General features: G+C 45.3%; 1 protein-coding gene across 1 annotated transcript in view; it reads right to left on the reverse strand.

Moving 5' to 3' along the window:
- PNPLA7 (patatin like phospholipase domain containing 7) overlaps positions 1–27,093 on the reverse strand; it is a 132,630-nt gene that overhangs the window by 83,221 nt on the left and 22,316 nt on the right. Inside the window, exons 14-19 of the mRNA XM_017835270.1 lie at positions 25,344–25,444; positions 24,203–24,349; positions 19,675–19,752; positions 18,642–18,847; positions 12,480–12,611; positions 10,923–11,046 (exon numbers count right to left, since the gene is read on the reverse strand). Coding sequence (XP_017690759.1) covers positions 10,923–11,046; positions 12,480–12,611; positions 18,642–18,847; positions 19,675–19,752; positions 24,203–24,349; positions 25,344–25,444 — 788 coding nt within the window. The remainder of the gene's footprint in view (positions 1–10,922; positions 11,047–12,479; positions 12,612–18,641; positions 18,848–19,674; positions 19,753–24,202; positions 24,350–25,343; positions 25,445–27,093) is intronic.

Raw genomic sequence — 27,093 nt, forward strand, 5'->3', positions numbered from 1 at the left:
ATGAGCCATTTGGACCATCTGTAGGATTATTCTCAACCTTCACTACATTCTCCCCTCTTCACACCCTGTGTTTTAGAGCCTTCTTTGCACTAGTTTTACATTTCCTGCACACGGGCATCTGCCAAATCCAATTGCTGTTTGACTATTCTCACCTTTTTTGGAGATCAAAACCATTTTAACATTGACTCATAGTTCTCCCTCTGAAAACGATACTTTTCTACCTTGTATTTATTCTTAATATCCCATATGAGATGTCAACTATTCAGAGAATTTTATTTTTGCTTAGGGAAAAAAAAAAAGAAGTTTCATGCAACATGACTATTTAAAATCCTTTCAGTCTTAAGCCACATTCAAATCCTTGGGCTCCTCTGCCCAGTGAACCTTTAGAGCAAGTTTTCTTGTTTTTCCAGGTTTGTAAATAGTACAATACTCAGAGATCTGGCTTGAACTTTAATAGGAATAAAATCCACTTGTGATCAGAAGATCAATCCCATAAAATTATTTCCTTGGCCATAAAAAGAGCAATTTAACATTCTGCTCACCCACCACAGCTGCAGCAAACACCACAAAACCACCTCCACAACAACATTAATAAACAAATGTCTCAAGAAACAGCATTATTATCTTCCAGATCTTATTTAACCTGACTGGGGAGAGCATTTATTTATATATTTGGTTTCATAATCACCCAAGGTTCTCTTCTGAGCTCCTTCCCAGACTACCATTAGCATCACTCATCCCTGCCAGCCTGAACACAGCCACAACATTTGCTCCAGTGCAAAGAAGAGCCAGGGACACTCTCCCACTTCTTCTCCAACTCCAGCCAACAGGATCATTTTGGCTCCAGGCAGTTGTACCTCTCTGCTCTTCTCATTTAACATCCATTCCCCCTCCTTAGTTACAAGCCTCAAACACGTTCCACCTCACTGCCCATTTCTGGGTTTCTCTTCCCCTTGTTCATGCTCTCTCCCTCACACAACCCTCCAGCTCTGGAGCTCACTGAGTGCTGAGCCCACCACCCCTCCTGCTGCTCTCCCTCTGCCACCTTGTTATCTGGTGCTGTTTGGTTTTCCCTCAGGTTATAAAACTCAGCAAATCCACATTTCAGTGCTGTTTCCACCTGGAAATCCCTCTCCCTGAAATCCTGCTGTGCTTTATTTCAGCAGCCCTTCAAAAATTCTCCATGTTCCACTCACTGCTCCGCCATCTCCAAGGTTGACCCTTTGGCTCCACATTCCCAGAAGCAGCAGGACCCCTCTCTACCTCCATCCCACCCTCAGGAATCTGTCATCCATCACTGCCCTTCCTTCCAGTCCCTCCAATTCGAGGGAATTGCACAGGAGGCAATGTCTCAAATGCTGGAATCATTGGAGTCAGGGAGCACAGAACAATTCTGAGTGTTAAATATTTGTGCTTCTCATAACTGATCATGATATGGCCATCAGTGATGGGTCCTCCTGTTGATCCTAACACTTATAAAACAAACAAAACCCCCCCAATCCCCCCAGAAAACATCCATAAATAGACCTCTGCTGTTTGCACTGTTTCAATTAATTCTGACAGGTTGGGGTTTTGAGCAACCTGGTCTAGGGGAAGGTGTCCCTGCCCATGGCAAGGGGGTGGAACTGGATTTAAGGTCCCTTCCAACCCAAACCAGTCTGTGATTCCATCATTCTCACACCTTCTCCTAGTTCAGTATTAAACAGTGACAAAACCAGGTTTGCTGCCTCCATCCTGTACAAGGCACATGATTCACAATCCTGGCTTACAAGTTCTTTCCAAGGAAAAAGTGTTACTGTAAATCTTCTAAAGGGAGGGGAAAAGCAATTTATATTCTCACGACCTCCTTTGACTTCATTTCCAACACTCACTCCTGACAGTTCTTACAGCTTTCCAAGTTACACTTGGAAAGTACAAACTACCAAGTGGCATATCCTGCGAGTTGGACTAATTACTCAAAATTCCTTTCTGAGCTACGTTCAACAAACACTTTGAAAATTTGCTTTTGTGGGCACAGCCTCAGTGAGATGGGCACAGCTCTTCCCCTGCTCAGCCTCCAGCACCTCTGAGACCTCATGGAGGACTCAACCAGATCTGCTGGCAAGAAAACATTGCTTCTTGGTGCAAATTCAGCCTCACTTTAACCAACTGTTGGGTGAATTTTTTAACAGGAAAATGCATATTATTTCCAAATGGTTTTCTGTGCAGATTAGCCCTTTGCAAATGAGTTTTCAATCATGTCCAGTGCACAGGGAGACACGTCCAGACTGAATGAACAGCACAAATCAGCAGGGCCGTGTTTGCAGTCACAGGTCTGTTCTCCCTGACCTCAGCCAGGGGCACATTTATACCAGGGGCTCTTCCAGTGCATCCCCATCCATTCTGCAACACACTGCCTTCAGCCTCTCTTCATTATGGCTTCTATTCCAACCAGGGATCTGTCATCCTCTCACACATCATATTTCCTCTTCTCATATCAATTTTTCCTTGCTGCCAGCTCACAAAAAGCAGCAATTTTTCCTCACCAAGGTAACCCTCATTTTGGCCCTTGTGCTGACACCAGTGAAAGCATCACACAAGTGAAAGCATCAGTGACAAGACAACCCTGGAAGCAGGTAGAACCCTAAGGATTATTAAATTATTTAAACTCTTCACTTTCCAAACCCTCCCTCATGACAGCCACAGTCACTGCCTGGTAATTAGCCTGACACTTGTATTTTCTTCTCTTCAGCACAAGCTCAACTTCCAGCAGCAGCATCTGTGGAGGGGGCATGGGCTGTCCTGTGCAGGGGCAGCACTTGGGGCAGGCCTTCCCCAGCACGACTGGGTGTCACTGGGGGTGCACAGACCTCTGAAAAGGGTGCTCACCTCTGAAAAGACAATGGGCTCAGAGGCCCATCTGCCAAAACTGCCTCCTCACACAACATCCACCCTGGAAGGACCAGCACAGTGGGACACACAGGGGTGCACCACTGGAGGGATGAGAAGAAGAAATATGAACACTGACACCTGCTGATGGTTCAGGAGGCTCAAGAGAAGGGGTGGGTGCCATGTCAGCTGCACAGGTAACACACCTGTACCTCAAGGGCCGACACCTGCCCTGGAGGAGCACAGACACAAAACAGCCACACATTTTCACAGCAGAGTGTTCGCCAGACAAGGGCAGGAGCTGCTGCTGCACCTGAAGACAGTGATGTAACATCATCAATGTTACAGGAAGGGCAACCAAACACTACGTGAAACATCGTTTTTTCCAGGTTTAAACAAGCTGCTCCCAGACCCCCCTTCAGCCCCTTCACACCCGGAGCTGCACAGGATGCCCCTCTTGTTGGCATCTCCTCTGGCCACGAGGAAGGACCTGAAACACTGACCTGTTTGTATCAGAAAAGGACAAAGGAGGAGACACTGCTGGAAGCAATGAATGAGTGGGAAGAACAACCAGACAAGCTGCAAATCGATGCTATTTGTGGGAGCAGTGCCAGCGGATGAACTCAGTACACCATGTACTCTTCAAAGTTGTTCTAACAACCACCTCCTGCAATCCTTCCTGTGCCAAGTTAACCCTGTGACTGAGGACATCCAGCCCTTCTGCTGTGTGCAAAGCAGAATCCAAACCTCCCTCTCATTTTTTTATAGATGTATATATTTAAAAAACCATGAAAGACTTACGGACACACACTCGCACGTGTAAGTCGTACTTTGTGTATCTATATGTGGTTATGTGCAAGTGTTATCTAAAATATAGGTAAAATTAGATAAGGCTGAGCTTGCTACCCTTTGTAATTAAGGCAGATGGAGTCCTGCTACAGGTACTCCCAAAAGGACCGAGCCTGCACTTCGTAGCAGTGCAGTGACAGTCCTGTTGCAGTAGTGAACGTCATCAAGGGACAGGGAAGAAAAGATTAAAGCAGGGAAGGGAACTGATAACAGTCTGACCTCCTGGATTTAAGTTTCACTCCTTATTTTTCTATATGGCTGTAGAAAAGAGGGAAGTTTCATGCATGTTTTGCTCCCCTAATCCAGCATTAGAGTCAAAACACCACCAAAAAGCCATGTCAAAAGTCACCTGAGGTGCACACCCAGAACACCCACCAAAGGCATCACGTTTATCCATGTGGTTGGAAGAGGATCTGGAAGTGCAGTGCCATGGACAGGCAGGCACAGCCTGCTCCTCTTAGGGGGAATTACCCCTGAATTTCCACAATGCAAGAAGAAATACATCCAAGAAGACATGGCACGATGACCTGCTGGAATACTTTCCAAGAAGAGATCGATCTGATTGCTCGTGACTCAGCTGCACACAAGAACAACAAACCTGGATGGAATTTTATTAAGATCCACCACCTTCCCTGGGCAGCCCCTTCCAATGTTAAACAACCCTTTTCATGAAGAAATTCCTCCTGATGTCCAACCTGACCCTCCCCTGGTGCAACTTGAGGCCGTTTCCTCTCCTCCTGTCCCTTGTTCCCTGGGAGCAGAGCCCGACCCGCCCCGGCTCCCCCCTCCTGCCAGGGAGTTGTGGAGAGTGAGAAGGTCCCCCCTGAGCCTCCTTTTCTCCAGGCTGAGCCCCCCCAGCTCCCTCAGCTGCTCCTGCTGCTCCAGAGCCTTTCCCAGCTCCGTTCCCTTCTCTGGAGTCACTGCACTCCAGGCATTCTGATGAGGATGACAAGGATCACACTTCTCCCTCTCCATCTCTCTCTGGCTTTTATTTATTAATGCTTGCAAAAAAAAAAAAAAGAACAGTTACTACCAGGGGAAAAAAAAAATTCTCTTTTGCTGTCAACTGCCCTGTGCCTTTACCAAGGTCAAAGGAGAAGCACTATTAACCCTTGCTGTTCCCCAGCCAGCCTAGTTCCATGCAGCATTCCTCAAAATGGGAGGGAGAAAGGAGCAGGAGGCCAGAGAAGTAAAGAACTGTCCCTGTGGGGGATCAGGTGTATCAAGAATTAGTTGCTATCTGGACACCAGCACATATTATCACAAGGGAGTTCAGCTGGAAGCAGGAGGGAGGCACAAAATATCTTAAAGGAATGATAGTCTAATGCATGAAATCACCCGTCTGAAACCCAACAGGTCACAATTTCTATCACTGTCTGTCATCAAAGTTCCTAATACTCTCTACAAAGAAGGTGGCCAAGGAGATAAAGCACTCTGCAGTGTTCTCTGAGGCAGCTACAAAGCCAAATGACTTACCCACACAACATGAACACCAGATAATTTAATGCCAGATCCTGTCAAAGCTGTGCTGTGGTTTCTCCCAGCCAGAGATGAGAACACTGAACTGTACCACAACAATTTGGAGTTATGAGCAGTCTCCTGCTTTCATCAGCTGTTTAGAACTTGAGGCAAATAAAGATAAAAGAGAAATTGTTGTGGATAAAAGAATAAATTATTGTAAAAAATCTGAAAAATAGATAGAACTCAGTGAAGATGCCTGTAGGAAACCAAGGTCCATTTAGATAGCTCAGCTCAGTGATTTAAATTCAGCCAAAAACACTCTCACAATGGGTTTGGAAATCAGGACACTGAGCTTCTCATCTCAGTCTTACACTAATTCAGCTGTGCAAATGTGAACTCCTTCCTCTGGGCTTCCCCTGCCTCCCTTTGGGGCTGGTAAATACTGGGGGGTTGCTGTTTGTGGTTTGGGTTGGGTTTTGGTTGATCAGGAGTTTCACTGGATGGTTTGGATTGTTTTAGCTTCGTTTTTGTTGGTTGTTCTAACTGCAGTTTCACACCTAAGATACTGCTAGGAGAATAATTTTTAGTAATTTATTACCAAGATAGAAGGTGAAAGATGAAAAGAAACCCTCCCCTTCCCAGGCCATGTCTTCCAGCTCTGTTCCTGAACCTCATCCGCCTCCAATTCCCAGAGCTCTGGGCTGTGCACAGTGAGCCTGAGGTGACACCAACCTGAATTCACCTGAAATAGTTCTGCAATAACTTACAGCTTCAGCAAATGAAGTAGACATGGCTTGACTAAGTTACAAAAATGCAAGTAATTGGCAAAAAAAGATCAAAAAAGCAAAGCAAAGCAGCCTTAATGTGGAGGGTGCAGTGACATTCAGCTTTGGGGCTGCCTGATAACATTAATACTGATAAAGAACAAAAGCCTGACAAGTGTAATCCTGATACTTTCCTTTGTGTGATTCCTTTGAGGATTACTCAGCAATTAAAGATTTCTAACAGTCTTACATTTCAAAAGGACAATGTTCCAATCCCCTAAGGAAATCATCACAAGCCATTTACAGATTCTTCTTGGGTTTCAACTTTTTAGAGAGAAAAAAGCTGTGGACATTTAGCTGTCTTAATTGGATGAACAGCTTAACATCTGAAAACATTTTAAATATCTGTTATTTCTAGAATGTTAAGCATGATTTCCTCTCCAGCAGGACCAGTGTGAGCTGCACTGGCAGCTGAGGGCTCCTTTTCTGCCATTTATCACTCTGCTGCCCTGTGCTACAAGAAAGTGTCAGTGAACAAAGGCCTTTCTGCACTGATTTTGCTACTTCATTAACCAAAAGTGGTTGGGTGTAGTTCTACTAAATAAAAGGGACATTCTGGTTATTAAAGAGAGACAGAAAGTATCTTGATTTAATCAAAACATCACTGCAACTTCCCCCTTCAGTAGGTATTTTTGAAAGCTGACTGGTTTCTGGTCAGACACTGCAGACAGGGAGGTGGTTACCAATAAGCCCAGCTCTACACCACCCAAGAGCCCAGCTTGGAAAACCCTGTGAGTTAACAGCTCTTGCTGAGGCCCCTGAGAAGTGCCTGGCATTCAGTCACCCCACCAACACCACAGCCATTCCCCAGAACTCAATCTAGACAAAGTGCTGACTTGCACAAAAAGCTCATTGCACAGAAGGTTCCATCACCTGCAGGTATTTGAAAGCTGAGGTGTACAAATAACTTTAATTCAGCAGGAGATTATTATGGCTCTGTTGGGTTTGCTTCCTTCTCCTCACCCACAACTGTCCTTCCAACAACGCTAAGAGCAAAACAACACCTGCCTCAACAGAGGCTTGGAGTTGTGACCCTGTGTTGTGACAACCTACAAAGCACTGAATAACTGCCCAGCAGTGCCAGGGGCAACACTGAATGTCAGAGCCTGGGCCTGTTCACCTGCTATCAACAGGAATAAAAAAAATAAATGAACGAAAAGGAATCCTCCTTCTCAGACAACAAATGAGATCAAGAGAACAAGAGTAACAAATACAATTTCCAGCGGTTAACTGAGATCAGAAATAGAGCAGCAACATCAAGAAAAGAAAGGAGAGACTAAGAGAAGCACTTTAAACAAGTAACTTAGTGAAGAGAAGCCCTTTCACTTTATCAACACACACTGACCTCCTCTGGGGTCACCTGGGCATGGCAGAAGTGACACTAGAAGAGTGACCCTTCAGCTCCCAGAATGGTTTCATAAAATTCACATTTCCACATTTTTCCACAAGTGCCTCTGTAGCAACAACGCCACCAAATTAAAAGATTCCCTCCAAAAGTCTCATCATAGTCTCTAGAAAGCAGGACTTCTGTCAACTGCATTTAACCAGGGAGGGAATTGTTCAACAGATTCATCACTGTCATTTAAAAATTACTTGGAAGTTTTTCAATCAAGTTTTTGCTTGGCTGGACCAGACACAGTGACTGGAGTCAACCATGAACAGGGCCATTTGTTCAAAAAGGCTTCCAGGGAGTCAGGATCCTCTTCCCCTGCCATAACTGTTCTCATCCTCATCAGCTCTCCAAGGAACTACACAGGGAATGCAAACTTCGGTTTCTAGTTTTGTTCTTCTCCCCCTGAACCAACAGACCTCAGGAACAGATGCCATTGAGTCAGTACAAGGAACAAAACCAGTCGAGCCCCAGGTTTAGCCCTGGGAGTGCAGGCACAGGCTGCAAAAATTACCAGCTTGTCTGAAACCCTCCATCTCTCAGGGCTTTTCTGCCAAAAGAAACAGCAGAGCCTCGTCTCTTGTGCAAATGACACGTGGCATTTTAAACGTTCTGACATAAAGGCAGGAAACAAAAATACAAAACATATAAAATTGACTACAAGACTCTTGCATGTTGTCAGTGCCCACAATTATGGATGACATGGGAAGGTCTTGCAGGGGTTCAGGGAGGAACAAGCCACCAGTTGACCAAAGTACCAATTACCAACACCAACTGCTGATTTCATTCCCTGCAAGCACCTGGAACCCTCCAATTATGTTAATCTCAGGGGGAAAAAAAAAAACCAGCCCTGCAGCAGGCTTTTAAAGGTTTATAGCAGATTCTGCAGAAGGGGGTGAACAAATCTTTTTAAAATGAAAAATATCATTTTCCTAATGCCCTCTGCAAAGGATGGCTGCATTAATCCTGGCAGTCTCCACACGTCCTCCCCCATGTTTTCCAAAGGCAGCCAGAGCACTGAGACTCGTTCAGCAAATGGCACCATGAGTCAGTGGGGCTGGAGCTGTGGGTAGGAAGGAGATGACGCCGTCCACGGAGGCACAAAAGTCCTCAATATGATTCATGTCACAACATGGATCCAAACAGGTGACTTATGGTTTAGACACAAACTAAAAGGGTATTTCTGTGTCCATGCCGAGGGACTCGCCAGCAAACGTGGCACGTTCCAACAGCAAACACAGCCCAGTCCATCCACCAAATCCACCTCCTCCTTCCTCAGCAGATAAACACCTGGGCCAGTGTGGAACGTTACACCAAATCCAGCAGCAGTCCTTGTACAGGGAGGTAAAGTTCAGACCACATCATGGAATCACAGACTGCTTTGGGTTGAAAGAGACCTTAAAGATCATCTTGTTCCACCCCCCTGCCATGGGCAGGGACACCTTCCACTAGCCCAGGTTGCTGCAACCTGGCCTTGGACACTTCCAGGGATGGGGCAGCCACAGCTTCTCTGGGCAACCTGTGCCAAGGGCTCCCCCCCTCTGAGCACCATATGCTCCCACTGTCACTCAAAACTACTTTCAGAAAGTGGAACAGCTCTGTTTTTAACCTGGAGTTCTGCAAAACTCCAGGAGCTTGACAGTGAAGCTGCAGATCACCACAGGCGAAGGAAAAGCAGGGGAAGGAGCAGGAGAATGCCTGTATGTGTCAAACCTGACAAACCCCTGTTCCCACACTAAAAGGCCTCACACCAGCATGATTAGTCACAAAAGATCGCAGCTTTTGTTCCTGTCACACCGTGTCATTTTACCTTTAATGAGATATCCTCCCAAAAAAGAAAAATCAAATAAAATTTTTGAGTGTTCCTAGAATGTTCCAGAATGGACCTGCTCCTCCATTGACACGATTCCAAGCCAACCTAACCCCTCAGCCAGAGCAGCACTGAGCTTGGGAAGAGATCCTTAAATACTGTCCACATAGAACTCAACAAATATTGTGCAACCACTAGCCCAACCCACCTCTGTCTTCTTCTGGGACCATCACTAGAACTGCCTCATGTTCTCTCTACAGTCCCTTCCCAATGACAGGCAATTTATTTTAAGTTATTACACAGGTGAAAATGAGCTGTGAACACACAGTGAACAGGCACAGAAACTTCACTCTCCTCACAATAAAACTTTTTACTTGTCTCAAGATAAACAAGTCAGATATTAGGTCAGTTCCCAGTCTCTCAGTACCCCAGACCTTTGTCACAAACATTTTCTGATACAGGCACTGTTCTGGGACCCACCTGCCATCAGACAAGCAGGTGTCCCCTGCTGATGGTGTTTTCCTGCCACAGAGAGAGTCCTACATCACAGACACAGCCCATGAGCAGGGAAAGAGGGAAGGAGAACCTCTTACACCAGTGGGAAACACTCAACTGCTGGATGCTGCCACTTTCAAAACCATCTCCTTCTGCAATCAGCACAGTCCTGGATCAGCTCTCTGAAGTGAAACAGCCTTGGATTCCTCCTTCCCCTTCGTTTCTACAGAAAAGAATTTCTTCCCATAGAACTAATCCCAATTCTTGTGTTTTCTGGCTTCAGAGCTATGCTAATTCTGGCTATAAACAGATATACATTCAGTATTTAGTTTTCAGCTCAAAAGGCAAAAGAGGGCCTGAACAACAATCTCAGAACTTCAGAAACCTTCTAATTTTAAATATAACAATCAAACAAGCCACACATATTTGTGATGTCAGACTCCTATTTCTGTTGTTAACTAGGTCTGAGAAACAAAAAAATGAACATAGAGAAATCCAACGTGGATAAATACCACAATTTTGAAATCAACAGTTGCTTTAATAACGATAATAATTACACACTCCCTGAAAAACCTGACTAAGCTTTGAAGTCAGCTTTGCCAACTCTGAGGAGGGTGGATTAGACACTTCCAGGGGGCTCAGCCAGACTGAATCTTCCTGTGGCACTACATTTATCCAAACCCCATTTAGAGCACATTCCTGCAATTCTCCCTGACCTGTTCTCACAGGCTGCACACCTTTCACTGGGAAAGAAAATAACCCACAGCACAGAAGAGCCTTGGGCAGGGCCCTGGGGTCTATGGGGCTTGTAGGTTGTATGAGGCCTTTGAAGCCTATGGGGCATATGGGACATATGGTGCCTATAGAGCCTTTGAAGCCTGGACTGTGGGGCCTCTAGGGCTTGTGAGGCCTTTGGGGCCCATGTGGCTTATAGGGCCTAGGGGGCCTATGGGACATATAGGGTATATGTGGCCTATGGGGCCCATGTGGCCTACTGGTTTGGTTATGACCTTTTTTTGTTTCCTCTTTCTTTTCAGACCAAGTCCAATATCTCCATTCATTAATTACTGCACAAAGTTTCCGGGTAGAAGGGATCTTCCACGTTTTGAACTTGTGCAAGCCCTTAACAAGATGAACAACTGATCGGAGCACGACTGTGTTTGTTCAGCGTGGAGCCAATCCCAATTTCTCAGCTGAGCAGTTCGGTTGTGACCCTCCCTCTTACCACTCCAATCAAGTCCCCTCGGCCGTATTCCCCAGTCAGGTGCTTTTTCCCATCTTCCATCCGGATGACGGAGCGAAGGCGCCCGTTCAACACGATGTACGTGCAGTCAGACTTGTCCCCCTGCCTGCAGAAAGGATCAATAACCAGGATTAGCGAAGCATCTCCGCTCAGCAAATGCATCTGGAGCCTTTGAATAGGTTTGATTTTCCCTCCCTGGCTTAGAGGGCACAGGAAAGGGTTTAACTGAGACTTAAAACTTAACAAGCAAACAAGAAACGGAACAGGCGCCTGTTAAAAGGTGACCTGGAAATATGTTTAATGTTTAAATGTGCAGGCTGTGCACAACTGCTTGAGGACAAGCCAGAGGAGAATGGCTTTAAACTCAAACAGAGTAATTTAGATTGGATATTAGGAAGAAATTCTTCCCTGTGAGGGTGGGGAGGCCCTGGCACAGGTTGCCCAGAGAAGCTGTGGCTGCCCCATCCCTGGAAGTGTCCAAGGCCAGGTTGGACGGGGCTTGGAGCAACCTGGGCTGGTGGAAGGTGTCAGGGGGGTTGGATCCGGATAATCCTTAAGGTCCCTTCCACCCCAAACCATTCTGTGCATCCATACTAGGTCTGGATGTGGATGACCAGGATGCACAGGGCCCCCAGGGGAGACAACATTGCTGGGTACACAGGAGCTTGTTCCCACTGCAAGGGCAATGTGGATGTGCAGAGAAATTGTGCAGGTCAAAGAGCAAACTCCCAAGTGGCTCCAGATTTGGGTTCCTTTTGGTGCACACACCTCAGCCTAGCAGGAAGCTTTTGCTATATTTAGTTGGCATGATTAGGAGTTGTGTCTGGAATGCTGATTCTTCTGGTGGTGGAGTTAAAATTAATGAAGGAATTCCGAAAGGTTTTAACAAGATATTGACAGCTATGAATGCTCTGATGCACAGAGTAATCCAAAACTTCCATTAGTTTTGCTGCTACAGGTATAACAATAACAACTACAGTTACAATTACACAGATCAAGGACTAAATTGGACCCTTATTCTCCCACCACTGCAGCAACCATGTAACAGCTCAATTGCATCCTGGTATAGATCGTTAAAACTACGTTTTCCCAAGGTAACTTTTGCTCCTTAAACACAAATTTCCTGTTTTCAATTTACTACAGAATAAGCCTAACTGAATTACCTTTGAGTTTTGCTGTTTATTTTAGAAAGGTTGAAAAACTCCTTGTGCAATAGATGTTCATGCTCTTAACAATGCAGAAACCACCACCAGAACATACAACTGTCTGTGTCTTAGTCAATTATGTCACTTTAAAAGCTTGCCACAACAACAGAAAGGAGGAGGAATAGTATGAAATAATTTAGTAACACCTGGAGACAAGAGACTGAAGCAATGCTGAAGGTACTGCAGAAAGAAAATTATCTTAAAATAGGCAGATAAAACCTGATGGAATGGTTGATAAATATAGTGCAATGGGTTTCTCATTCTACACATCACCAAGGGAGCACAGCTCATTAACCAGGAAAACTTCAAACACACAATTTAGTCCCCATCTCACCTGTAAACAGCTCGTCCAGCCTCCACCTCCATCCAGTCCAGGGCAAAGTCAATTTGCCTGACAAAGGGGGACATTCTTTTCACAACAGTGTGGGCCACCCCAAGGACCACACTGGGCTGCTCCCGCATGATCCTGGAGGGAAAAGGAAAGGGTTATTCCAGTGCTTCCAAAACAGGAACAGGTGCACACAGGTAACAACACCCCAGTGCAGCAGAAATTCCAAAAGTAGTATGTACCCATAGGCACACTCACTGCTGCCATCACAGCAGGGATTCTTTGACAAAGGATGGGCTGGCCAGCCTGCCAAGCCACTCCAAACTAAATGTCTCTCAGAGCTGGCAAGATGCTGGCCAGTCCTGCTGGCCGGCCCAATTCCCTTTTCCAAGGGCAGTGGGATGGATGGAGCCATGTGAGCTCTTGTCTATGAGCCACCCTCCTCACCTCCCCATCACCCAGGTCTCTCATGGCTCAGGGAAATGTTCATACTCTCCCCAAGATGATCCATCCCTGCCCTTCTGCACCTCTCAGTCTCTCACATGTGCTCACAGCTTCCCCCCAACATCAGATCAGAATCTCTTTATATGTCAAGTCTGATGCTCTTAAAAATAAAAGACCTGCTCTGAATTTCAAATGTTCCCTTTTCCCCTGTTGCAAAGACCACAAAGAACTGAAACACCTTCTAATAAAGCTCCTGATCTTCACACTGAACCTTCTGAGTCATGCTTAAAAGTCTCTAGTAATAAAGATATCATGTAATTCAATACTTTCCTCAAACTGAAAAACTTTGAGAAGGTTCTGCCAGGATAAGTGCAAACTCCACACTGATTGTGAGGCCCAGGGGAAATCACTCTCACAGACACCTGGGAACTGCTCAGGAATGTCTTATTTCTTGTTCTTTTTGGACTAAAGATCACTGCATCCTGTCACTGTGTAAGAGAGCACTGCAATTCTTCCTGAATCATTCCACAGGACCACACACAGGTCAGGGTGTTCTACCTGTTTAGGGCAACTTATCTTTCCTGTTCCTGCACAGCATCAAGAGCAGCTGATGACAGATCACTAAAAAACAGCTATTCCACAAGAGATAGGGTGATTCACAGAGAAGGAGGTGTGTGTCTGCACCAATTGCACACAGAGAGATGAGGGAGCTCTGAGAAACCCCTCATGGACAGAAACAAAGAGGAAAAAATGATAAATCACAGAGTGGCCTGGCTTGGAAGGGCCAAGGGCCAAAGATCATCTCACTCCACCCCTGCCATGGGCAGGGACACCTTCCACTAGCCCAGGTTGCTCCAAGCCCCGTCCAACCTGGCCTTGGACACTTCCAGGGATCCAGGGGCAGCCACAGCTTCTCTGGGTAACCTGTGCCAGGGCCTCCCCACCCTCACAGGGAAGAATTTCTTCCCAACATCCCATCTAATCCTGCCCTCTGGCAGCGGGAAGACATTCCCCCTTAGCCTCTCCCTCCAGGCCACTGCAAATAGACTCTCTCCATCTTTCCTGTTGGCTCCTGCAGGCACTGGAAAGCCACAGTTAGGTCACCCCGAAGCTTCTCTTCTCCAAGCTGATCACCCCCAGCTCTCCCAGCCTTTCCTCCATCCCTGTGATCATCTTGGTGCCTCCCCTGGACTCTCTCCAGCAGCTCCATGTCCTTGCTGTGCTGTTCCCCAGGGCTGGAGCAGCTCTGCAGGGGGGTCTCACCTGAGGGGGCAGAGGGGCAGAATCCCCCCTGCCTTGCTGCCCACGCTGGGGGATCAGCCCAGGGCACGGGGGGTTTCTGGGCTGGGCGATGTCCAGCCTCTCCCCCACCAGCACCCCCAGGGCCTTCTCCCAGGGCTGCTCCATCTGTTCATCTCCAGCCTGGAGATTGATCCAGGGGCTGCCCCGACCCAGGGGCAGCACCAGCACCTGGCCCTGTTGAACCTCATGAGGTTACTGGGTAAGTTTTCTGCATCAGTGCTCCTTTCCCAAGGAAGATGCCAGACTGCCATAAGAAAATCTGCTGAGCAGACCCTGTTATGAGGGAGCTCTCACTGAGCACGAGTCATGCCAGCTTTGTATCTAACCTCACACCCTAAAAACACAGGAGGGGAGAAATGCATGGAAGGAGCACTGTCAGTCTTTGCTCCCTGACTGGATTGCAGTTCCTTGTGGACCACTGGAACCCGGCAGGATCAGAGCAGGTCCGAGCAGAGCTGCCTAAACCAAGACTGTGATAGCAAAAGCAGACTCAGCAGGAGCTCTGCCTGCCGGGGTGTGGCACAGAGACTGCCCTGTATTTTCTAAAACATCAGGTGTCTCCTTCATTAGTCCCATTGCTGCAGCTGGCAGGGGCTGTGGGTCAGTGCAGCACACAGGGAGCTTTCATGGATACCTGCTCTCCTCCCCCGGGCCTCCAATTACTGCTTTTCACAGTAATGAAGCTTGTAATTTCTTCAGCCAAAATCCCTGAAACTGAGAGGCAGAGATCCTTAGCACAGATCCCTGTTCCAGATTGAGCTCATCACACTCACATGTGCTACGAGGTAAATTAAACTGAACACCACCTCTTACATTTGGCACTCCTGAAAATCCAGCCAGCAAACAGCATGACCCAAAAGTAGGACAGCTTTTCTCTCCTGACCCTCTTCTCTTGCCCTGATTTTTCCATGCCTTCCAACCATCTCCTGCCCAAGATACCTACAGACACATGGAAAACACTCAGCCCTATCCCCCCTTTTCAGCTGGTTCAAAAGTTAAATAAAGCCCCTAAAAACTCCAGAATGGTTTAGCTCATTGGTTTTACTCCACTTGCTTATTTAGCCCTCAGTCTCCTCCCACACAGGCTGTCTGCTGTCGTCAATAAAAGCCATTTACTCTTTCCCTCCCCCAGGATATGTATCTTAATACTTAATGCATTCAAGATGTAAACTACTAACAGGCTGCTTTTATTTCCACATGGAGCTCTCTGTTACCTCCCTCAGTTCTCTACCAGAGAATTAGGACAGAAGGTAAAACCCACCCATATGCAAGAGAAGAGGAAAGCAGATTTTTTCCCTCATTATCAGCCAGGTTTTTTTCCTCTCACGTGGGCATTTGTGCTCTTCTGCTTGGCACATGCCTGGCACTGAGAAAATTAAAATCCAAAGCTCTGTACTACAGCAAGTTGTTTCTGAAGGGACCCTGAGGATTCTTTATTAGAGAGCTCACCAAACACAGCAATGAAAGGGCTAAACCAGTTTCTGGGGAAGCCTGGGACTTACACAGATATAACTGTGGATGTGGCTGCAAACTGATATTCAGCTTGGCTGGCAAGACCAAATAAAAATCAAAGCACTCCTGCTTCTCTGGCAAGTGCTCATGATTAGGCCTCCAACTCATGACATGTACTGAGGCAGAGGGTGGGAGAGAGCCCCTGGTCCTGCAGAACCTGCCCCTGCAGACAACGTGGTTGCCCCCCCAGCCCCAGCGTGGGCACTGCCCAGAGAGCAGCAGTTCAGCCCAGCACTGCAGGGACGTGCTGTGCCATTAGCCTGTGTCACCCTGGATACACCAAATCATCAGCCTGTGCCACCCCACACTTACACCCTGCAGTACAGGCAGTTATTGAGTCGTGGCAGCACCACGGAAAAGTGCCCCCGAGTTCCAGTGGAAAGGATTTAATCTGTTGTCCAACATCCACCCTGCAATTCTACACCCCGGGCTCCTTCCATTACTGAGCTCTTTGCCTAATGGCAACTATTGACCATGTGCTTTCTGCTTCACCCTGTCATTAATTATTGAGAAAAAACACCAAGTGTTCCAGCACAGCGAGAAAGGAAAAACGGAATTTTGGGGAATAATGGAGATTCTTGTCAAACTTCTTCTAATCTGTAACTTAAGATAAATATAAACAAATTTAAAAAAAAATAACTCCTGTGAGATTCCAAGCAAAGGAGAAAGCCAAACATTGTGGGGCTATGAGCACAGAATTTGGCATAAAAATGGAAAATAAAACTTCTATCTAGTTTTATCAACAAGTGTTTCTTTCTCAGAGAGTTCAAAGCAAAAATGAACCAACCTGATGCTTTTCAAAGCCTTTCTCCAATGACACTTAAATATGGGCACAGGAGTTAGAAGTGCCATAAAGTCTGAGGTTCAGGACAAATTGTGAAGATGAAACACTGGAATATCAAAAAGAGCTTGTGAAATGCAGAGAACAGGCAACAGACTCTAAAGGAGGAAAAAAAAGATTTGGAAAGGTCCCAAAAATGATGAAGAGGTAATACACTGATGGGTTCTTAAGCACTGACTGGTAAGGGGTTAATCGAAGCAAAAAGATGGAATAAACAAGAGATAACTCAGTTCTTCAGAGAGAAGAGAAAGCTCAGGAAAATGAGCTTCAGCAACTGAGAGAAATAACCCAGCCCTGAACATCAAAACAAACAAAAGAAACAGAGGAGGAAAAGGTGGAATCTGCCTGCTTGGCTGAGACAACATAATGAAATTTCAAGTCAGGAACAAGTAGGAAAACAACAGTAGCAAAAGACAGCCAGAAAAACCAGGCATTTAGAAGAATAGGCTGATATTGCATGGAATGGCACAAGTGGGAAGCATCCATCAGAAATTAGGCCACAGAGTAGACATCCACCCCACAGACTGGGAAAAACACAGCTCCAAGCACATGCTGAGCACAGCACGTTCATTCCACAGCATAACAGCCTCTTGCCTGAGGTGGGAAAACCAAAATCCCACAGTAAGATTCTGGGGTAGAGTTGATTAGGAATACAAACAAGCAGAATTATTTAAGAAGCAAGAACTATGTAGGAATATACAACGTAACAGTGGCCTAGAAAAGACAACGACCCCAAAAAGTCCTACATAGGACTGATGGCACATTCCAGCAGAAGCTGAAAAAGAAGTTTAGAAAAGGAAATAGAGGTATTTGAGACAAATTGTGTGTGTGAAATAATAGTAACTCTAAACAACAGGAATGTGGAATAAATCAAGGGCTTTAATCATTATTATTGGCAACAAGGCTAACCACAGTCATCATATTGAGTTTTTAATTAAGAAATACCTATACCTCCCTTTAAGCATTAAGTCCCAAGTCATGTGCTACTTCCAAGGTCCAGGAAGGAACCTGTCTTGCACTGGGGTATTACTGTTTGACCTATTCTATTAGTGAGCATTGAAAACCCACAATTATACCCAGACCAACCACTCATAACACACCCAACAGCCTGGGCTGTGTTAGGGAATAGAACTGGGGAAGTTTTCCAGCAAAAAGAACTAATGAATCCAAGAGAAAAGGCCTGACAAAGCAGCACTTAACCCAGCAAAGCCCAGGCTCTGGCCAGACTCTCTTATTTGGGTTATGAAGTATGTGAATTTTGGGTCATAATTCCCACCCCAATGAGTTAAGTGCTCTAGAGACCTTGAACAAAGGAGATGTCACCATTTAATATTCCCATGTTCTCTTCTTGCTGGAGATAAAGCCACCTGACAGATGGATAAATCCCTCCTGTAAGCTTTGGGATTGCTGTGGGATGTACTTTAGCAGCACTACCTCACACAGACACCCACCACTCATGTTCAGAATCATGGAATCATCAAGGTTGGAAAAGACCTCCAGGATCATCCAGTCCAACATTTGACTGAATACCTCCACGCCCAGTAAACCATACCACAAAGTGCCACATCTATTCATTTTTTGAACACTTCCAGGGATGGGGACTCCCCCCCTGCCCTGGGCAGCCCATGCCAGTGCCCGACCACCCTTTCAGTGAAGAAACTTTCCCTAATATCCAACCTAAACCTCCCCTGGCCATTTCCTCTCCCCCTGTCCCTTGTTCCCTGGGAGCAGAGCCCGACCCCCCCCAGCTCCCCCTTCCTGTCAGGGGGTTGCAGAGCCAGGAGCTCCCCCCTGAGCCTCCTTTGCTCCAGGCTGAGCCCCCCCAGCTCCCTCAGCTGCTCCTGCTGCTCCAGCCCCTTCCCCAGCCCCGTTCCCTTCCCTGGACATGCTCCAGCCCCTCAATGTCATGAGGGGTCCAGAACTGCCCCCAGGACTTGAGGAGTGGCCTCACCAGTGCTCAGCACAGGGGGACAGTCACTGCCCTGCTCCTTCATTCAAAAGGGCCATAAAAAATTTAAAAAGTACTTTAAAAAAAAAAAATCAATACGTGTTTTAATGGCAGAACTCACTCATAGAAATGGGACTTGGAAATGGACAGGAAGCTGCAGTCTCTGTTGGCCTTGATGGTGAAGATCAGTGGCTCCCCAGTGAGCACGGCGAGCTGGCCCACGAGCTCCCCGGGGTGGGTTATGAACAGACAAGTGTCCTCCTCAGAGTCAATCTTCCTCTGGTACACATGAAGCATCCCCGAGACCACAAAGCAAACATTAACATCCTGCAGCAAGTGGAAAAAAAAGAGTTCAATAAAATCCCCACAAGATTTTAAAAGCAATTATCACACTGACAGCGCTATCACGACCGATCTGTTTTTCAGAAAGCTCCCTATGGTTTTTTGAACAATTAGGTGATAAAATAAGACACAATAGTGAATTATTAAAAGCTGGTTATGAATATTTAAAACTAAGCAGCCACAATATTGAAAAATGTGTTTCTCTTTGTGTGGTTATGAAAAATGAAGGCTGCATCTGCAAGATCTCAAGGAATAAGGACAGAATTGGGAGTGGAGGAGATAATGGGGAGTCACAGCAGCAGGATGAGGGGCATCAGGGGTCAGCAGAGCAGAACCCAGCAGTGCTGGAATTGGAGCTGCCTCTCATCTGCTTTGCATAAACTTATTTATTTACACAGTATTATCATAAATAAAGTTCATTATATCCTAAATACTTTGCTATAAACAAGCAACACAACTGATGTTGGGGGGGAGTGGGGGGAGAAATACTTCACTGCAACTGAGTGACATCCCCAAAAGCCCTCAGTGCAGGGCATGAAAAAAGGCTTCCCAGACTTCACAGCTCCTGGGGAAGGACTGAGGTGGGATATTCCACCCCTTGTCATGAGGTACATCAGAGCTGACAACACACAGACACCAGACTCCCACTCTGGCTCTGTGGGAGGGCTGAGAGCCGGGGCTGTTCCACCTCGAGAAGTGACACCTTGGGAGGGGTCAGGTGGGATTTTTTTCTCCATCATCAATGTGTATAAATACTTCACAGAGGAGGGCAGGAACTGAGGCAGGTGCAGGTTCAGGTGGTGCTGACTCACCTGGTCCCCCTGCCTCGACAGCACGGTGCCAGCAGTGACCTGGTGCAGCGTCACTTTGCCGTTCAGCAACGCAGGATTCTGGGGAAAAAGGGGGTGGGAGGCACAATTTACTGCTCTGTGCACAGGGAAAGATCCCAGAATGTGAGGAAGCATACAGATAAAGCAAATAAGAGTAACTACTGAAGTTACTAAAGACAACGTTATAAGCGTTTGAATCTCTTCAAAATATGGCAAATATTTTTGTATTTCTCTACCCAACAGATGTTTCTTCCAGAAGATCTCCACACAGTGATAGGGCTGCTGATGGAAAAAGCCCCAGAGAGACTAGAAAATCAGAAAAAAAGACAGAGAAGCCTAAAAGTGAAGAACAGGCTCATGAAAAAGATAAGGAGAGGAAGAAAAGCAAATAGAAGCATAGAGAACGAGCAAGAAGGTTTGATCCATTTCGATTGATCACATTTGGATTCTTAAGGACTTTCTATTTGTCAGTTTTTCCCTCTGACTCTTTTAATGATCTACAATGAAGAGATCTGTATCAACTGGCATGAAAATCATGAACTATGAAGTTACTTTCAAAGGAAGGTGAAACTAGAGGAGACTTTGTAAATCATCGAGGAACGGAACAAGAAGATGCAACTCCTGCTTTATCCCAGCCCTTCCCTGAACACACAGCTCAGCTGAGCTGTACATGTGGAGCAGATTTTCACACACACTGTGGAACAAAAGCTTCCTCAAGGTCATGAATTCTTGTGTCCAGGCACATCTGGGTTGCAGAGAAGAGCTGGAATTTCCCTCCCAGCTGAAGAGGACATGGGAAGGAGAGTCATTCCAAAGGCCACCCTCAGTTTGGACTCAACCCCAGCCCCTTGGAATGGCAAGGAGCTGAGCTGGCCGAGTGCAGCACCAGATCCAAAGATTCCCTTCCCACTCCAAAGCCAGTCACCAACATAACTGGCACCTGAGTGCATAAGTAACTCCCAGTTAACCCAGGTTTTGGGAAGGTGAATTTCTTTATCAGAATCCCAAGCTGGTTTGGATTGGAAGGGACCTTAAAGCTCATCTCCTTCTACCCCCTGCCATGGGCAGGGACACCTTCCACTAGCCCAGGTTGCTCCCAGCCCCAAATCCAACCTGGTCTTGGACACTTCCAGGGATGGGGCAGCCACAGCTTCTCTGGGCACCCTGTGCCAGGGCCTCAACATGCTTAATAAAGAATTTCTTCCTAATATCTGACCTAACCCTGCCCTCCTTCAGCTTAAGGCCATTTCCCCTTGTCCTATCACTCCGTGCCCTTGTCCAAAGTCCCTCTCCAGCCTTCTTACAAACCTTTTAGAAGTTCAGCATTTTACCATCACCACCTGAATGGGCTGGGGCAGAAAACAAGGCTCAGTTATGGATTCTTGTGTTCTGCTGAAGCCTGACAGTGCAGTCCTGGCTCTCACAGTTTCTCTGTGTATTCACCTGTGCACAGGGCTTTGCCACACAGGCAGAAGCACTAAAAGCAAGAACTGCACTCACAGGAAGAACCAATTCAGCACAAGAGCAGAATCTGCCCACAGTCATTAACCTCATTGCAGCAGGAAACCAACAGAGCAGAGATGTAAACACTCCACACTCGTAATTGTTCTGCCAGGTTTGAATTTTGGGGTTGAAAAAAAATAGAGCAAGTGAAATAATCACAATTATTCTTTACACCTACTGTTGATAAAAAGAACATATTTTCATCAGAAAATAGTTTTATTGAAGCCCATCTGTTTCATGGGAACATACCCAATGCAGAGAACCTGACAAGCACCTGTCAAAATATTTCAGTTCAGCAACAGCAACTCAACTAATTTCTATGATTTTTTTCCTCTATTTATCTATTTATGGTTGCATAGTATTACCTAAAGACAAAGTTGTGACTCTGAAAGCACCCCTCAGTAAGGGAATACAAGCTCCCTCATGAGCTCTACTTACCAACAGGATTTTGGGGCTGCACTGGGTCTAACAAAAATCATTGCAAAGATTTTCTTCATGTCTAAGACTACTTAAGTATTGGAATAGATTGCACACTGAGCTGTGAAGCCTCATCACTGGAGATCTTTAAGTACAGCTGAGCCAAAAACCTGCCAGAAATGACTTAGCAATATTTGATTCTGCCTCGGGCAAGAGAAGAGCCTCACTGACCTCCAAGCAGACCTTGATATCTTCCTTTTCCCTGCTATTACCACCCCATTAAGCAATAAAAGAGCTGACAAACAAGATCCAGCCTGTCCAGCACCTTCTCTCTTGAACGGGTGAGCCCAGCAAGCCCAGATTCAGCATTGCACAGTTGCAGGGTTTCTGGAAGTAACTCTGCACTGACCCCCTCCAGCCACCAGCTTTTAGGAAAACAAGTCATTACCACAACAAACTCCATTTCCCAGCACGTTTCTTCCTTTGCATTACTGTAACAAATGGTTGCAGCAGGAAACTGGACAAATCAGGGTACAGTATAAATTCCAGTAACAAATATAACAAGTAGCAGAGGTTATTTCTGGATAACAAACTAGGAGGGTTTATGACACAGAAGTGAAAATACAAACCACTTATAAACAATAAGCAAACCCAGTAATTAACTGGGGCAAATAACTCGTTTGTCAAAGGAAATTCCCTTATAACTCACACAGAAGAGATGCCCTGCAACACTGCTTAATGTCATATCATAACTGCAGACAAAGCTGAAACCATGTAAAAACTGTATGAGATTAAAAACCACTTATGACAGATCCAAGGAATTCAAGTTATTTAAAACAAAAGAGAAAAAAAAAGAAAATTTTAATTCTGAAGTCAGATACCTAAAGGTCATTTGAAACAACAATGCCTCTCTCCTACAGTCAGTTATTCCCTCCTTTCTCAAAGTATCATGAAAATAACCCAACACCCAAACAACCAAAATACCCCCAAACCTACCACCACCTGCCATCAAAACATCTTTATTTGATTCACTCTGGTTGGCTGCTCTATAAAATGACAATTAAAATGCTTCCAGCCAGCTAAGAAATAAAAGATCTCATTTTTTACCAGACCAGCTTACAGAATTAATTTTCTTCTTTTATGTAAGCAGTGTTGAACACAAATACTTTGCACACAGCAAGATTTTTCTTCCACTGCCTGTAAAAGAACTTTTACTATCGTGTCTGGAGAAAAAAATTAAACTTTCAATGAGATCTCTGGTATTTGGCTACATCCCATCAGATTCCAATTTGCTTGTGAAGAACTGTAAATTGCTATAATCCCCAAGTTTGAAAATCCTACTTTGTTTCATTGCTATTGAGATCTTCATGTTACAAACGCTGCCTATTAGGTGCTGCATTTCAAGGATACTGTTGCAATTAACTTTATCTCTCAGCTGCTGCTTGTTAATTACTGAGAAATTTATTCTAGACTTAAAAAAAAAAACCAAAAGTGCTGTAATCATTTCAATGATCTTGGGATTTCTGCTCATTAATGATAGTTCTATCAAGAACAGGAAGCTGAGCAGAACAGATGAGGGGACCTGGTCCTGGTTCACTCCATCTGTAACAAGAATTCCTTCTAAAATAGTCTGTAGTGTTTCATGGGGATATAAATGCCTGAAAAACCCCTGGAAATTACCATAAGACAGGTAAGTGTCCTGCAGACAGACCTTAGATCAGTGAGGATGGGGAGCCTCGAGTGTCCCAGCTGGGAGCTGAGGCCGTGACAGGGATTCTGAAATCACAAGGGTAATAACTTGGAAATCAGGAGGGAATGTTAAAATCCAAAAGTAAAACCTTTTTTGAGTTCTACCAAGTGTAGTTTGATGACAGCTCTGGCAGCAGAGGAGGAGGTGCAGCAGCTGTGCCCAGCCCCTGGCAGCACCAGCAGAGTGGAGTTACTGCAGTACAGGCTGGAACAAGCCAGGGATGTCTGTGACTGACTGAGACAGATGCATAATTTTCCCAAATTGTCTGATTAGCTGCATGAACAGCCACAGCTCCATAATGGAATGCAGCTGGAATCACAGGAATGATGGAAACAATCATTTTCATCCCTTCTTCCAACATGAAGGGGCTCGGCAGGGGCTGAGCTCGAGGGTGACTGGGAGGTCACCAGGCACAGGACCCAGCTGGGAAATGCTCCCAGTGCCACTGCCAAGTACAGAGGCTCAACTCCAAAACCCAAACAAGCACTTGGATGCTGTGCCAAGAGCGTTAATGGATTCAGCAATCACCTGAATGCCTTTACATAACTTCTTCACACACTGTGTGAGAGCACAGAATTAGAAGGTGGCAGAAACTGCACATTTGCTGCTCACAGGGCTAAATCTGCACACAGTGAGAGAAGATTCATGCACTGCATTCCAGCGTGGTCTGTTCAAGTGGCAGAATAATTCAAATTTACTTCAGCCCTTCTAATAACTTCAACAACTATTGAATAAAACATTGGGCTCAACTACAGTACCAGGGAGACGATTTGCTTTTTAGTTCCTGGCAGAGTGAGATGAAATGCAAAAACAAAGCCAGTTCTCCCTGCAATAACTCACATCAAGTTTCATCAGGGTTGAGAGGTCCTTCTTTGCTGCTTCAACGATGGCATCAATATGTTTGGTGTTACAGGAGTCCTGCACTGCACTGTAATGGAAAACTGCTGAAGGAGTCTCTGTCACCGTCACAGTCTTCTTCAATATGGACTGCAAAGAGCAGAAACACAACAAGGATCATTTAAACATTATAACTGGCACTTACCCAGCCAAAATGTGCCATATCATGTGTTCTCTCTACCCACCACAACTGGTGGTCTGCATAGGAGAAATCTAGGTTTCCGAAAAAGCAACAGCTTGCTAACTTCATTATCCCTGTATTTTTTTCTGACACTCGAGTCAAACAAAGTTACTCATCACAGCTTGTGAAAGGGAAAAATAAGAGACTTTTCAGAAACTGGGCAGCTTGATGGAACTAAAACTTAACCAACACAAAGATGGAGGAAACGAAAAAATGTCTGTCAAGGTCACAGTGAGCAACAATTTCACTTGAAAGTTTAGTCTGCAGTTTCATAATTCAAGAACATTTTTGTGCTCTTGACTTCCAGGCCAGTATTCATAAAAATCAGACCACAAAAAGGAAAACAGATTTATAAACAGTGACTGGAGACCTCCAGGAAGCTCACAGGCTGATACAAGTTTTTAATTCCTTGCTGCAAAGTACCAATCACAAAAAAAGCATGGTCTGACAAATCCACCTTTCCAAATGATTCATTTCATGAGTGAGGGGAAGGCAATACCTAAAAATCAAGAAGTTGCAGGGGTGCTTTCAGACTGCTCACCAAGGGAATCTCCAGAGTTTCAAGATCTGCACTAAAAAGCTTTAACAGTCACCAAAATCTACTGAAACAACTGCAAGTTAAAAAATAATAAGACAAAAAAACCATTCAAGGCCAGGTTGGATGGGGTTTGGAGCAACCTGTTCTAGTGGAAGGTGTCCCTGCCCATGGCAGGGGGTGGCACTGGGTGAGTTTTAAGGTCCCTTCCAACCCAAGCCAGTCTGACTCTGTAAGACCAAATATCCCAACTCCTACAGAGGTGCAAGGGCAGCGTTTCAAAGGCAGAAAACACTGGAATCACTCCAAGAATAATGATGTACAAGGCAAGGAACAGGGTGGACTCCCAGAGGATCAGACAGACCCACCTTGGCCGTGCCAGGGCTGCCAGCAGTGTCCTCTGGGCTCAGGTGCACCCGGGCCCTCTCGTAGGCCATGTCCATGTCAGACTTGGCACCGCTGGAATTATCTGAAAACAACGGGAAAATCTTGGTTTAAGCACCTGCTTTATTTCAGTTTCTCAGAAATAGCTGAAAACACACAAAGAGGAGCAACTTTAGCAAGAGGTGTCTTCATGTTCTTATTGATTCCCTCGTTCCTTTTGACCTGGAAGATCTGGTGGGAATTTTGTCTCTTGTCATCTGAACTCACTCATAGATCACGTCCCAAAATTCCCACACCCATTATTTTACAGGGTACAATCAGCATTTTGGGGTAGACAAAACAAAGCCATTCACACCTGATGATTTTCAGGAAGAGGCAAATCCACCAAACAGAATTTCCTTGTTGTTTTCAGGAAATGATTCTCTTTAACTTTTTATCCACCAAACAAAAGAAACTTTTTTGTACCCAATAAATTGCAAGACCTTTCATGGGCAAGAATATTATGATCAGCAACTTCTTAAAGTCTCTCCATACAAAGCATTTCTCCTTGAAGTCTAAATAATCTCAGATCCTGTCTACAACTTGTTCAAACTGTGGTGCTGAGAGTTCCCTAAGAAATTCCCTTACAGGGAATTTATTTAATTCATGAATTTGAAGTCACTACAACCTCTGTTCCTCACTTCCCAATTTAATACAGCTTAATTACATTAGCTCCTTGGCTGTCTCCTCCACCTTCCAGGAACCCCTCTGAGCTAATCAATAATACAAACATAACGAGGAAACTCTTCCTATTTAATTAAATACCTTGAGCAGGATTCCCCCATATCAGTCTGAGGATTTACAGATGAGTTTAAGAGTCATTCAGAAATTGCAATTTCCGTCAGCAAATAAACCTATAATAATTTCTATCATATTTCCATGCTCAATATGTTTCCAAAATAGATTATTAAGACTGTTTTCTCCCTTATGCCTTTTCCCTTCTGTCTTTGTTCTTATACTTTTGCTTTTATAAATACAAATTGCTGTTCAGGAGTAGGCCGGGCCTTTAGGAAAACCAACTGTCTTTCCTGACTGGTAATTTTTGTTACCTAATAAGTTCTGAGAGGGCTCAAATTTTTAATTTTCCTTCCCTATATCCCCCTCTCCGAACACTTTAGTTTTGCCCAGAGCTTTGGGAAGTTGGCTTTTGGAAACATGGAGCTGCCCTATATTTAATAACTTGTGATATATGATCATGTGAAAATACCACCCACCCCCCCACGAAGAGCTGTCTATAAATTTAATTTGAAAACCACCATTCTTTTATTTCTGTAGGGGCTTGACTCCTGTCTCCTCCCCAGCTGAGACAACGGGAGAATCCCACTGTCCCAAGTATTCAGATCTACCTCAGAGTACTCTTTTCCATGCCATCTTGAGGAAACAGCCTCAAGTTGTGCCAGGGGAGGTTTAGATTAGATATTAGGAAAAATCTTTCCAGGGAAAGGGTTGCAAAGCCCTGGCACAGGCTGCCCAGGGCAGTGGTGGAGTCACAATCCCTGGCACTGATCAAAAAACCTGTGGATGTGGCACTTGACGACATGGGCTAGTGGTGAACATGGTGGTGCTGCTGGGTTAATGGTTGGACTTGATGAGCTTAGAGAGGTTTTTCCCAACCTTAACAATTCTATGATTCTGTGATGTACAAATGTGAACCAGTCTTTGTATGCAGTAAATCCACATCTGCCACTGGGGTCA

The sequence above is a fragment of the Lepidothrix coronata genome, unplaced genomic scaffold, assembly GCF_001604755.1.
Source record: "Lepidothrix coronata isolate B3197 unplaced genomic scaffold, Lepidothrix_coronata-1.0 Scaffold254, whole genome shotgun sequence".
Classification (NCBI taxonomy): Eukaryota; Metazoa; Chordata; class Aves; order Passeriformes; family Pipridae; genus Lepidothrix; species Lepidothrix coronata.